Source organism: Macaca thibetana, chromosome 8 (genome assembly GCF_024542745.1).
Source record: "Macaca thibetana thibetana isolate TM-01 chromosome 8, ASM2454274v1, whole genome shotgun sequence".
Classification (NCBI taxonomy): domain Eukaryota; kingdom Metazoa; phylum Chordata; class Mammalia; order Primates; family Cercopithecidae; genus Macaca; species Macaca thibetana.
Genome location: NC_065585.1, coordinates 71,398,040 through 71,412,397, shown reverse-complemented (window position 1 = coordinate 71,412,397; position 14,358 = coordinate 71,398,040). Strand labels below are relative to the sequence as shown.

At 41.9% G+C, this 14,358-nt stretch overlaps 1 protein-coding gene across 3 annotated transcripts in view; it reads right to left on the bottom strand.

The window, feature by feature from the left end:
* Positions 1-1,176: 1,176 nt before the first annotated feature.
* STAU2 (staufen double-stranded RNA binding protein 2) overlaps positions 1,177-14,358 on the bottom strand; it is a 332,823-nt gene continuing 319,641 nt past the window's right edge. For all 3 annotated transcript variants that reach the window (XM_050802291.1, XM_050802293.1, XM_050802295.1), the window contains 2 exons: positions 3,418-3,506; positions 1,177-2,276 (listed from right to left, as the gene is read on the bottom strand). In XM_050802291.1, the coding sequence (XP_050658248.1) occupies positions 2,183-2,276; positions 3,418-3,506 (183 nt within the window). In that variant the 3' untranslated portion in view covers positions 1,177-2,182. The remainder of the gene's footprint in view (positions 2,277-3,417; positions 3,507-14,358) is intronic.

The window sequence follows — 14,358 nt, the reverse complement described above, 5'->3', positions numbered from 1 at the left end:
TATAACATTGCTCTTTGGAACTGAGCATTGCAGCGGGTCCCTGCCAACAACTGCAGGCCACCCATCATCTGCATTGGTAATTCAACCCAAAGAAAACCCAGGCGGTTCCCAGGAAGTGCTGCTGTGCAGGAGAAAATACCCGAAGGCCTTCCTGGGCTCTGTGAGCAGGTAGAGAGGATGGGATTTTGAATTAATAAGCTATTACTAAGCTTGAGCTCCTATGCAAATTTCCATTCCCTCGCCCCCACCACCATGGCTGTATTCATGGATATACTGGCTCTAAGGATGACTTATCTAAGGATAAGCTGTGTCAGACAGCTCAAGAGTTAAGTCCTTTAGGTACTTGGGTCGTGAGAACTGATTAGCTGTGTTTGTTCCCGGAGCTCATTGCTCTCCTACAGACCTGACAGCCTTGGTGTAGTTCGATGTGGGCTGCCAGAGGGAGCCTATGCTTATTGCATTGGGTAAACTGAAGACCCACTTCAGTGATCCTGCCTGAAGCAGTCCCTTGCCCCATCTGAGGGTCTAAACCTCAGGGGGCGAAGGCCTAGCAGAAGGAAAGGCCTATGCCCTTCAAAGGGAATGATTTAGGGCCCTCTGAGCCCTGGTGTCAGGCAGCAGGACTGTGTTTCCATCCAGTTTACCTTTGTGAGCTCCAACTTTACAAATGTGCTGCTTTTTTCGCAAGGACTCAGGTTTATGTAACATAACCTATTTCCTCAAAGGGCACCCAGCCCTCCCAATACTGACGGACTTCCCCACATGGGAATCATTAAAAACAACCCTAGAGTTATTTCCTTATGTTGCTGTTTGTTTATTCTCCAGTCGCGTGTGAGTCAGCCAGATCATGATTTGTGGTGGTTTTGCTTGTGAAATCTTACATAATTATATTCCTATTGTCATGTTGAGTCGAGCAGTTAGACCATATAGTGTTTTCTCATTGCACAACGTTTGCAAATCAATAAGGAGAAAGCCTGAACAATGCGATGACGCTGGCCAGGAACCCGGCCCGAGTCACCCAGGAGGCGGCTCTGCAGTTTCGCAGGTACAGCCTATCCGTTCTCTAATCCCACTGCTGGGCAGGGTGACTAGGCCGGGTGGTGGCCTTTCGGATGGGTTTCACGGAGGTGATATTTAAAAGATGAGCGTGAGAGAACGAAAGAACAACAGCAGCGCTTCACACAGAAACCAACCACATTTTTACTGCATTTGCTCCACGCTGGATTCCAACATGCTGGCCCGGAGCGTGGCTGGCTGGAAGCAACTCCAACAGGTTTTTCCTTTCCCCGCCACGTACATTATTTATTTTTGATTCTACTCACTGTCCCAAGTCCAGAGGCAGTTACAAAAAACACTCTTGATGCAAACCGTGAGTGGCTACAACACACGGATGGGGGTGGGCGCGATTCCCACAACGGGGAGTGGAATCCGGGAAAATGATATATAGGGGCAAGACGCCCCCTTACTTGCTAAGAGTATATGGAGCTCAAAACCCACAATTGCTTTGTTTTGTTTCTCAGTTCCTGGAGTATGTTGAAACTACTTGCTCCTAACATTAGTTCGTATATTTTTCATCAAATATCTGACCTGATTTAAAACATGTTTGTTTGCATACATCTTTTTTGTAGTGCACCGTATAGTTATTCCTACTGATATAGGATGAAGATTATAAATATCTGCATAAAAAGAGAAACCATGTGACTCTATATGAAGACAACCATCACATTCCACAGCACATCATTGGTTCATTTTCGAATTGTCAAGCATTATTTAAAATGAGAGAGAGAGAGAATATAACTGAACACAAGCACCACGACAAAACAATCGTAACAACAGAACCAAACCCAACTTCTCTATTATTAATCATGTTAAAATTTTAGCTTTGTTTCTAACACTTTTCTTTACTTGTTATTTTAAGCTCCAGTAGCAGGATCAGATTTCTGCTGCCTCTGGGCAAATGAGTTATGATCTGATCTCGAGTTCCAAGGGAAATGCTCAAAGTTTTATTTTCCCCCAGTTGAATAAACAGTACCATGTATATTATCTCTTGTGTTAGAATAGTGTTGTCTTCACATAAGACTCAAATAATGGTATTAGTCATTCATTTCCCTGAACACAGACACCCTCATGCGTGCTGACAGGTTTATAAGGATGCGGTGGCAGCCGCAGGTTCTGGGAGCTGCTAGACGGCCGAGTTTGATTTCTTGCAGTCCTGAGCGATGGAGCCCGGGGGTGCCTGGTTATTGTCCGCTTTCTCTCTCAGATGCTTGGCTTGTCTGAAAGATTAATACATTAACAAGAGCTGAAGGCCTGGGGTTGCACATCTTCAGACATGTTTATTAGCAGATGGCACAGAGGATTCAAAGGTCACCACAAAAGTGACATTTTAAAGTGAAACAACAATATTTATGTTCAGATAGTCTACTGATGAGATCATGTGGAAATGTTTTTGATTAAATTAACTTATAAATGGTTGCCAATCTATAGACAACTTAAAACGCCACGTCTGTTTACCAAATGTTTTCTTCTCACGCTCTCACCTTCTAGATATTAATGACCAAATGCTGTTTTTTCTTATTAATTTTTTTTTGGTAATGCTCATTTAACTGTAGGATCAGTGTATCTGGTTTTCACTTTCTCGGTTGACTATTTTTATTTTCTTTTAAACCTAAAAATGTTATCTCCTGCATGTGCTCTGAGATCCTACCTGCTATTATTACTGCTTGGAAAGAGTTTGAATTCTACTGTATAAATATAACCGCTTTCCTTTTTTTCAGTATAAATTGAGTCTCTGGAGAGACCCCAAATTCAGTCTCTTTGATGAGACCTTCTGTTCACATCTCATTAAAACAAAGCTACGAACTGGATTTCAGAAATAATTATGATAGCTGCATTTTTGCCTTTGTAGCCCTTGGGAGTCACACTTTTGTGGCAACGTGTGCTGGTGTTGCATAGAAAACAATACGAAAAACCAAACACAGCCAAGGGGAGGGGCGCCTCCTCTCAACTTCTTTTTCTTTTCTCTCCGCTTTGCCCACAACTTAGCAGGAATGTGAGTGAAAACTTTTACCTCTGAAAATGGCTTAGCCAGACAATGCTCTACATTATGAAGTGAAAAACAATCTTTTGTAAGTTTTACAAGTCTCTACAGTCAGGACAATACACAAATATTTCCAACAAAGGCAAAGAGATGCAAAATCAACGATCAATTAGTAGGTTAAAACTTTCACAAAAATATTACAGGAGATGCGTATGGTCATATGTACTGGTTTTCATTTCTTTACATTTAATTATATTACTAATAATTGTGTAAGATGTAGATACTATTGTCTTGACTTTTTAAAACATTATTATCTATGCCTTATCTTTTGTACAGTTACAATGAAAAGTGTGAGAATACTGACGGGAGTTACTCACTTTTCAAGAGAACCTTTTTCAATATTCATTGCTCCGTCGATTGGATCCAGTCCTTGTTCAGAAAATTGTTTCAAGGCACTTAAGGCTGCCTAAGAATGAAAACAAACACAGAGAGCCATTCACTGACTTCAGTGTAATGAACAAGTAACTGTGAAAGAAAGCTGAAAGACTCTCATTTTCATCAGTCTAAGTAAATTTTTTTTTGCATTGTTTAACAAAAGTACACTAGAAATTCTGCATGATCAGGCAGCAGCGTATATACATAACCAGAACTACAAGGGCTTTCAGTCTCCTGCCTTATCCCTTCTCCACAGTTTTGCAAAATCGTGATGTTTTATCTGCAAACATGGAAACACCTCGTATAAGCTTAAAATACTTCCATGGTGACTTTGCATAATTTCTCACGTTACTGAAACTACACATTCTCTTCCCTCGGGTGTGACATCCAAATTTTCCACCTTGAGTATTCTTTCCAAAGTGAGCATAAAGGTATTGTTTAAATTTATAGACATGTAGCCCCAGTCAAGGCACAGAATGTCCGCAGAGGAATGGACAGCAGGTTCTCGTGCAGACCGAGGGGATGGATGGTACGATGGGATCCTGAGAGAATGAGGATGGAGAGAAAGTTTGGGCTGGTCGTGCCCTGGGGAGGCAGGCCTGCTGGGCAGAGCCTCCGAGGTGTTGATAGGCTCGGGTGCGTGGGAAGCCGCAGGGTGTGAACAGGCTGGTGGAGCCTTGCTGGATAGCTGGGAGGCACCAAAAATGCCATGCTGATAAGATCTACATAACTTGTTGACACTCTTGTGCATGTTCCAAACTGTTATTTCTTTGAGTAAGAATTTGGGTCTACCTCCCCTCCTCCAAGCCCGCCACTGCTGAGCGAGATTGGAAGGGCTCTGTTGAGTCTGAGATGGGTGTGAGCAGGCAGGGCTGTTTTCATCCTGGGGCATCCCGCTGGGTCACACTTGGGGCATCTGTGTCTTCTCAGCTGCCTTTGAAAACAAGCTAGTTCTTGGCACTTTCCCAAACTTTTATCTGCCAAGAGCTCCTTTAGGGTAGCTAAGTGTATGATTTCCTTTAAATTTCTTTATTCAGAATATATTTTGGAGGTGTGATTTTTTTTTTTAGTTAATAGTCTTGTGAGGCTTACAGAAAACTTGGGCAGGTAGTACACAGAGTTCCCATATTCTTCCCTCCCCTAAATACAGTTTCCCCAATCATTAACATCTTGCATTGGTGTGGCACATTTGTTATAGCTGATAAACAAATATTGATAGCTTATCATTAACTGAAGTCCACAGTTTACATATGGGTTCACTCTGTGTGGTACATTCTATGGGTTTCAACAAATGTCTAATGGCATGTATCCACCATTAGAGTATTATACAAAATAGTTCCACAGCCCTAAAAATCCTCTGTGCCCCACCTATTCACCTCCCCCCATTCCCACCAGCCCCCTGGCAACCAGCAATCTTTTTACCATCGCTACAGTTTTGCCATATAGTAGTTGGGATCAGACAATATGTCACCTTTTCAGATTGGCTTTTTCACTTAGCAATGTATATTTGAAGCTCCTCTATTTTTTTTTTTTTTTTTCTTTTGCGACTGAGTCTTGCTCTGTCACCCAGGCTGGAGTGCAGTGGCACAATCTGGGCTCACTGCAACCTCTGCCTACTGGGTTCAAGCGATTCTACTGCCTCAGCCTCCCAAGTAGCTGGGATTACAGGCGTGTACCACCACGCCCAGCTAATTTTTGTATTTTTAGTAGAGATGGGGCTTCACCATGTTGGCCATGCCATGTTGGCCATGTTGGTCTCAAACTCCTTACCTCAGGTGATCCACCCACCTCAGCCTCCCATAGTGCTGGGATACAGGCGTGAGCCACTGCACCTGGCCCCTCTGTCTTGTGAATGATATGGCTTTTCATAAATGAGCTTCATAGCTCCTTTTTACTGCTGAATAATGTCCCATCGCATGGACGTACCACAGTTTGTTTGCCCATTCACTTATTGAAGGACATCTTGATTGTTTCCAGTTTTTGGCAATTATGAATAAAACTGCTATAAACATCCATGTGTGGGATTTAATGTGTAATATTCATAATACTTTTTTCTTTCTTCTCTCTTGTTTTTCTATTGTTGCTTTTTAATCACAACTCCTATATCCAAGCAAAAGTTGGCATGTGTCCTTTCTTTTTCTTTAGATTACTCCTTCCTTTCGAATCTTTAAACCGGGCTTCCTAGGTCAGAGGTGCTAATGTGAGTGCCCACACAGATCTGCAGCCGTGGCCCGGGCATCCCAAAACAGGGAGGATGTGGTGCCCAAGTCTCAGTAATCATCATAAGCTCTTTGGACCTGGAGCACTACAGGGAGAAGGTCAGTGATGCCACCCCATAGCTCCTGATCCTGGCCCGTGCTCATGCTAGACAACAGCCAGGTGGGTTGTGGTGGGAGGTAGGCGTTAACTTCAGTGGGGTAGGAGCCGTGTGGCCATTTCCCTGGGTACTGTTATAGGTCGAATTGTGCTCTTCCCCCAAATTCATATGTTGAAGTCCTAACCCCCAATATCTCAGAATGTGGCCTTATTTAAAAATAGGGTTAGTACAGATGTAATTCGTTAAGATGAGGTCACACTGGAGTAGGGTAGGTCCCTGATCCAATATAACTGGTATCCTTATAAAAAAAGAAAACTGGAACACAGACCCACACAGGGAGAATGCCATGTAAGATGATGGCAGGGGCTGGAGTGATGCCGCAGCAGCCAAGAAACACCAAAGATTGCCAGCAAAGCACCCGAAGTGAGGAGAGGGGCCAGGAACAGATTCTCCCTCACAGCCTTCAGAAGGAACCAGCCCTGCCAGCATCTTGCTGTTGAACTTCTAGCCCCCCAGAACTGTGAGACAATACACTTCTGTTGATGAAGCCACTCAATTTGTAGTACTTTACTACAGCAGCTCCAGCAAACTATACCGGGACCTCATAGTTTCTCTTTAAGGATAGCGGAATCTCTCTCTCTCTCTCTCGCGTTTCCCTGTATTATTTTTTGTTATAAAAATAGTTTTTTGTTACAGAAAAGTCAGAATATATAGACAAGCTAAAAGAATGTAAAAAATATCCACAATCCTGCTCACCATTCACAATTTGGCGCATGTCTTTCCATATCACTTGCTTTTGTTTTTTCTCTTTTTTTTTTTGAGACGGAGTTTCACTCTGTCACCCAGGCTGGAGTGCAGTGGTGTGATCTTGACTCACTGCAACCTCCACCTCCTGGGTTCAAGCAATTCTTGTACCTCAGCCTCCCGAGTACCTGGGATTACAGGTGTGAGCCACCATGCCCAGCTAATGTTTGTGCTTTTAGTAGATACAGGGTTGCAGGCTGGTCTTGAACTCCTGGCCTCAAGTGACCCACCCGCCTCAGCCTCCCAAAGTATTGGGATTACAGGCATGAGCCTCTGCCTCCAGCCTCCATATCACTTTCTATCCTCTCCCCATGTAGATCAAGTTATGATCTACAAACTTTAGCCTGGATCATATCTTAACACTGTAGGTAACCCGCTTTTTTTTTTTTCCATTGATAAATAATAATTGTACACATTCATGGGGTATGTAACAATGTTGCAATACACATAATGCATAGTGATCAGATCAAGGTAATTAGTACATCCATCATCTCAAACATTTATCATTCCTTTTTGTTGGGTTCATACAATATTCTCCTTCTAGCTGTTTGAAACTATGTAACATATTATTGTTAATTATAGTAATTCTACAGTGGTATAGAGCACTAGAACTTATTCCTCATATCTAGCTATAATTTTGTATCCTTTAATAAATTTCTCCCTATCCCTCTCTTCCCCCTACCCTTCCTAGCCTCTAATATCCTCTGCTCTACTTTTTACTTCTATAAGATAAACTTTTTTAGCTTCCACAAATGAGCAAGAACAAGTGGTGTTTAACTTTCTGTGCCCTGCTCATTTCACTTAATGTTCACCCAGTTCCATCCACATGGCCATAAATGACAGGATTTCATTCTTTTTTATGGCTAAGTAGTATTCCATTGGGTACATATGTCCTGGCTTTTGTCCACTCATCTGTTGTGTGCTCTTTTCATTGAATGTGTGCAGTTTTCTGTATCAACAGAAACATTTTGATAGCATCATTTCTCATGACTGCACAGTATCCTGTCGACTTTATATGTCCTTGTAGGTTTAGCCAGTCCTACTGTTGGACATTTAGACCAGTTCAAATTTTTAAGCTGTGATCAACACTGCACCAAACTTCCTATTAGTTCAATCTTTGTGTATCATCTCAATACTTTCCTTATGATAAATTCCTAAAATTGCATTTCTGAGCCAAAGATGATGCCCATTTTTAAAGATTTTTTTTTTTTTTTTTTTTTTTTAGATGGAGTTTCACTCTTGTTGCCCAGGCTGGAGTGCAATGGTGTGATCTTGGCTCACTGCAACCTCCGCCTCCTGGGTTCAAGCGATTCTCCTGCCTCAGCCTCCCGAGTAGCTGGTATTACAGGCGTGCACCGCCATGCCAGGTTACTTTTGTGTTTTTAGTAGAGACAGGGTTTCTCCATGTTGGTCAGGCTGGTCTCAAACTCCTGACCTGAGGTGATCTGCCTGCCTCAGCTTCCCAAAGTGCTGGGATTACAGGTGTGAGCCACCACGCCCAGCCTTAAAGATGTTAATATGAGCTCTCCATCCACCCTTGGAGAGGTCGTGCTGGCAGCAGCAGTGGGAGGAGGGTGTTACTCTAGGTGCTTCTGGAACTACCTCTCAGAACCATTTTGTGGGTCAGAGAAGCAAACCAGTTTTGTCATCTTTTGACCCCACCTTATTTTAATGTGTTCATCCTGGTTTTGACTTTCTTCACTAGAGTTGGCTTTGTCTGAAGTTTTGCTGTTTTCAAAAATTAAACTCACCCTCAAAAGACTGAGGTTTGGACAGTTTTCCCCACCCTCCCTGCAAGAAAGGAATTTACAGAGGAATTTGACTCTCATGGAGCTTTGATTCAGTGACTCTCAGGTCCTTTTAAGTCCTGAAATGCTGAGGCGGCTATGCTGAGGGCAGTGCACGTGCCCACGGGCTGTGTCCCTCAACCGGGGCCTGCTGTCCCACCTCACACATGCGCGTGGGGCACTGAAGGCCAGGCTCACTCACTTGTAGGATCCAAGGACCAATCCATGCCAGACCTTTTTCCAGATATTCCCAATTTCATGGAGTGGGCACATGAACTTGGAGTTTTTTGTATATTCAACAATTTGAACAAATGACCAGCTATTTTTTCTTCTGATCCATTAAAATGTGAATTATTGGCCTAAATTCTGAAATTTATGAATTTTTTCCAAAGTGGACAATTACATTTGAAATTTTATTATTTTTTGTAACATAATGATAAATTATTTAACATTTTCCGTGATGAGAACATTTGAAATATACTCTCAGAGCAATATCGAAATGTACAGTACTCAACTAGTAGCTATATTCACCACATTGTGCAGATGTCCAAAAAAATCAAACTTTATCCTTTTTATCTAACTGAGACTTGGTACCCTTTGACTACCATCTTCCCATTCCACCTCCCCCCAGCCTCTGTACCCACCCCTGTACTCTCTGCTTCTGTGAGTTCAATTGTTTTATATCCCACATGTAAGTGAGAACATGTGGTATTTGTCCATGTTTGGCATATTTCACTTAGCATAATGTTCTCCAGTTCTATCCATGTTGTTGCAGATGACATAATTTCTTCCTTTTTAAAAGCTGACTAGTATTCCATTGTGTCTATCTACCACATTTTCTTTATCCATTCATCCTTTAATGGACATTTAGGTTGATTCCACATCTTTGCTATTGTGAATATTGTTGCAATAAATATGAGGGTGCAAATATCTCTTGACATACAGATTTCAAATGTTTTAGGTAAATATCCAGATGTAGCAGTGCTGGATCCCAAAAGCACTATCACAGAGGGCTACTGAGAGCCAGGAAATGGAACTTTGCAATGCGATACTGCTGAATGGGGTTCCTAAGAGCTCTGGGGCTTCTCAGTCCTGTTTTATTCCTAGCAAGGGCAAAACAACAACTAAAAACAATTTTTAAAAAATCTTTCAAGACATCGTTTTTAGGCTACTTGTAGCCTGTTTTAACTAGGTACCTTGGGAATACTTGGTTCTTAGTGTGGCCTGAATACCAGAACCAAATGACCTGCTTCGCCCAGTCCAGGACCCACGGCACCTGATCTCTTCCATCTGAAGAGAGCTGCATATTTGAGACAAAGGCCAGGTCTCAGGGAGCAGCTTCGGTGTTTTAGCTCTTGCAAAATCTCCTGGATGATTTTATCCACATGCCAGGCAGGTCCCCCGTGTGCTGTCAAAACGATCGTCATCCCTCCAAGAATGTCCTAGAGTCTGGAATGGCGGCGTGCTCTCTCACCTGATGCCACGAACGGATTTTCAGAATTCTTGCGTGACTGCTCTCCTCCACAGGTATGCTTAAAGGCTTCCAAGGGGCAGTCCCTTATCTACCTGATCAGATAACTCAACCCACATCTCACTGATAACCGTGAATACAATAGCTTATAAGTATGAGGGGGATTTCTTTTCAATTTATAAGAGGCAGTGGTGACCGATTTATCTTAACCTACGTAAACAGTAATAGCTACCATTTGATGAACATCACCCCGCCATTGTCATGGGTCTGGCCCTTTACCTGCCATGACCTGAGTTATTATCACAGCCCTTGTGAGATAGTTCCTACCCATAAGGAAACCGAGGCTCAGAGGATTCAGTAACCTACTTAAGGTCACACAGCTAGTAAAGGGCAGAGCAGAGATTTGAAACCAACCTATACTCTTGCTCAGGTCTCTTTTTTTTTTTTTTTTTTTTTTCTTTTTTGAGACAGAGTCTCACTCTGTTGCTCAGGCTGGAGTGCAGTGCTGTGATCACGGCTTGCTGCAGCCTACACCTCCCAAGCTCAAGCGATTCTCCCACTTCAGCCTCTCAAGTAGCTGGGACTACAGGCAGGTACCACCATACGTGGCTAATTTTTTTTTTTTTATTTTTAGTAGAGACAAAGTCCTGCTATGTCACCAGGCTGGTCTCAAACTCCCAAGCTCAAGCAATCTTCCCACCTCGGCCTTTCAAAGTGCTGGGATCACAGGTGTGGCTCATGTCTCTTTATTTCCACCAAATTTAAAACCACTCACATTCAACATACCCGATTTCAGCAGAGCTTCTTTTAATATTAATATTTCAAAATCACTCATTACCTCTTCCATACTCATTCGATTGTTTCTCACAAATAATTACTTGAGGTAAGCTCATAAAGTTATCTCCATCTTCTAGAAAAGGGGTGGATTGTTTTGCGGGGAGCACACAGTTTGCCGTCGGCAGTCCGCTCCCAGCCCTGGGTTGACTTCCGAAGCTTCACTTATAGCACTTCTGTAACACTTGCAATTTTGGCTAAAACTAAATGACTAGAGTAATTATTTTGTTACTTGGGTTTTGTTACCCAATGACCACAGACAAGACTACTGGATTCTCCATTTCTTTACATTCTGAGTGTCTTGTTCCCTCCTCCATTTCTCTGAAAATTCTTTTTCATTTCTTACTTTCCTGTGGTTTCTGGCAGGAGGGAAAAGCCCCAGGGTTTAGCTGGGCTTGTGGCATGTAGGATGCTGCAGTGAGAAGAGGCACTGGGATTGCAAAGGTGAAGCGAACAAAAATCAAGGGTGAAGGGTTTAACTGTGATGTACAGACAGCAACAAGCTCAGTATGTTCAGGAAAACAGAGTGGGCAGGGCCTGCCGACCAGGTACCCCTCTCACAGGTATGGACAGAACCCTCAGAGCGGCTGCCTCCCTGCTCAACATGAGCTCAAGGAATCGGGGCTCTCCTCCCACACTTCATCACCCCTTATTTTCCCAGAAACAACACTTTACAGATTAAAGAATGCTATGGAAAGAGATGAGTTTGCTTCTCTTGCCACAGGAAAACATCCACAATAGGATCATGCCAATACCTGTAAGAGCCACACTACCTTTAGCGAGACCCAAGTATATACTGAAGTCGGCAAGCAGAATGAACTTTTGCTATCAGATCGATGATTTCAAAGAACATATAATGCAGTGGCTTTGTGAACAAACACTAAAATTTAACAGTCCACAAAAATGTTTTACTGCATACCTCCAAACCTGTTCAGAAGAAGGTAAAATCAACAATATCCTCAGGCTGAAACTATTCTAACAGAATAAATTGTTAACTTGCTACAGGCCAGTTGCTTTAAAAATTCAAAACATTATAAATATGCTACATAATATCAAAAGACACTTTGGAGTGAACAAAAAATCAAATAACCTTCTTTTGGAAAACATACTTGAAGCCTGATTAAGAAGCAAGCTCTAAACTTTATGTTTACTGAGAGGGTAAATTGATAATGAGGTGTTTAAATCCTACCATCTGCAGTTCACTTTCAGCATGGACAATTTGCTGTGTAATAAGTGTAAACTAATATTGGGGAGTTGTGGGAAGGAGACAAATCTGGGTTCCTTAATGAGGAACATCCTGAGTGATGCTCAAATCCAACTTCCCACACGCCACGGATTAGAGAATTTCAAAGATACACTAACAAGTATCCAGAACGCTCCATAAGTCTTTGGCCATAAACAAACGGACAACTAAATGATTTCATTTCCAAGGTCAGAAGATGTTTTCCTAGCAAATCAAAACAAACACATTTAGCATCTACTTGTATGTTACCACAGCCTACTAACTGGAATCTTAAATTCAGCTTTATGACAATATGTTCTGGGATTTAAAAAAAAGAAATAAAAGGCACATCTAAAGCAATAAATTTAGCTTCGTTTGAAGAAGAAAAATTAAAGAAGCATTTTAGAGAAGTGGATGACATTTACTTTCCTTATTCCTGTCTTTTCAGGTCAACACAGTCATTTGCATGTGACTGTGTATGTGTGTCTGTGTGTGTGTGTCTGTCCCTTAGAGGAAAGCATCTGCATAGATACAAGAAATATTTTTGTCCCCCAAAGGTTTTACAACTGTTTTGTGAGTAAAGCCCCACAGGTTTTAGAACAGATGTCGCTACCATTTCATGTATCGCTTGTTTTGTACGTAGTTATAGCAATGCCAGAAACATGATGCCAATAAGATACTTTTCATGCCTATTTGTTGGCGTGGGTTTGCGCGTGCGCGTGCCTGGGTGTGTGCATGTGGACTCACAGAACGGAGGTGGGTCCAGTCATTTCTGTAATTTCTAACTTTCCTCTTGTCAATTAGCAATTTGCAAATATGTTGAAACCAGCCCTGCTTCCTTCTTCAGGATTAAACAGTTTGTAACGACAACGTAGCAGCATTTGGCCATTCTCTGAGAGATAACGGCAGTCTTCATTAGCAAAATATGGACTTATCCCCTTGTGACACGTAGTTCTTTGTGGAGTCTCTGAGCATTCATGCCCAATGGATCTTTTTATTTTCTCTTTTTCCACTTCAGTCTTTCCCCACCGAGGTCATATTCTGGTTCCCAGAAATAGACAAGTAGTTTCCATTAAAGTTGATGGTAACCAAACATGTCTAAATGTGGCCTTCATTTCTGAAGTATTCAAAGTTGGGTTTGTTTTGCCTTTTCTCCCTGAAAAGCTTGTTCATGTTGAACTCCTGGGAGCTGATCTAATGGCTAGATTCACCTCAGAATGCACACAGTAGTCATATATGCAGTTAATTAAATCCATGTCCTTTCACAAGGAAATGAGAGGTTTCAAATGTAAATGTCTTCATCTGCAGTTGAGTATTTTCCTAATTTCTCATCCCAACAATCTCTGATACTGAATCTTGTATTAAATCATCAAAATAACTGAAAAATCAGAAGGTTCTTCAATAAGCTTGAAAGTTTATTGCCCAAAGTATGTGATATTAATGTTTCTAAGTTATCCTTTTCTTTCTTTGAAAGATCTGTAATTAAATATCATGTCTCTTTTTATATGAAATAAGAGAAACCAAAAAGAGATTTGTATATTTCTAAACTTACCACGTTACAATAGGCTCTTCAGTCTATTACATTTCAGATGAATCAATGATATGACTCTTTTACATTAAAAAAGGATTATATTGAGCTTGAATTAACCCAGTTGCTGCCCTGTTTTCTAATAATTTCATTATAGCCTGCACTTTTTATTCATGCTTCCACAATCCTATCAGTTCAGGTAATTTCCATAAAATTGGTACTTTCTAAAATGGCTTACCCTCGGAACGGAAAGGAGTGTCTGCCTGCTAAGGTGATGGTTAGTCGTAAAAGAAATAGAGGAGTAGGTGGTCGGAGAGACACACAGATTTTAGACAGTTGCCTAAGATGAAGAACAGGTGTTTTAACTCTAGAATTTAGGGAATTCATTTAAAATTGAGCACTTAAATCACAGACCTAGCCACCACCTTTACGTCTGCAGTCAGGCTCTTAGATGGGTGATGGCGTAGCTGCTAGCCTTGACAACAATGCAGAGGGGAAGTGACAGCAGGAGTAACTGCACAGAATGTGCTCTGTGCTTAGAACAAACGTTGAGTGCATTGTCCTCACTACTAGGCCTTCCTCTAACCAGGCTGTTCTCCTCATATTATTCCTTTTCAAATTTCTGGGTTTTGTCTTTTATTTAATTTTTTTTTTCTTTTTTTTTGGGCGGGGGACGGAGTCTTGCTCTGTTGCCACGCTGGAGTGCGGTGGTGCAATCTCGGCTAACTGGAACCTCTGCCTCCTGGGTTCAAGCGATTCTTCTGCCTCAGCCTTCTGAGTAGCTGGGACTACAGGCATGCACCACCATGCCCAGCTAAGTTTTTGTCTTTTCAGTAGAGACAGGGTTTCACCATGTTGGCCAGAATGGTCTCGATCTCCTGACCTTGTGATCCGTCCACCTCGGCTTCCCAAAGTGCTGG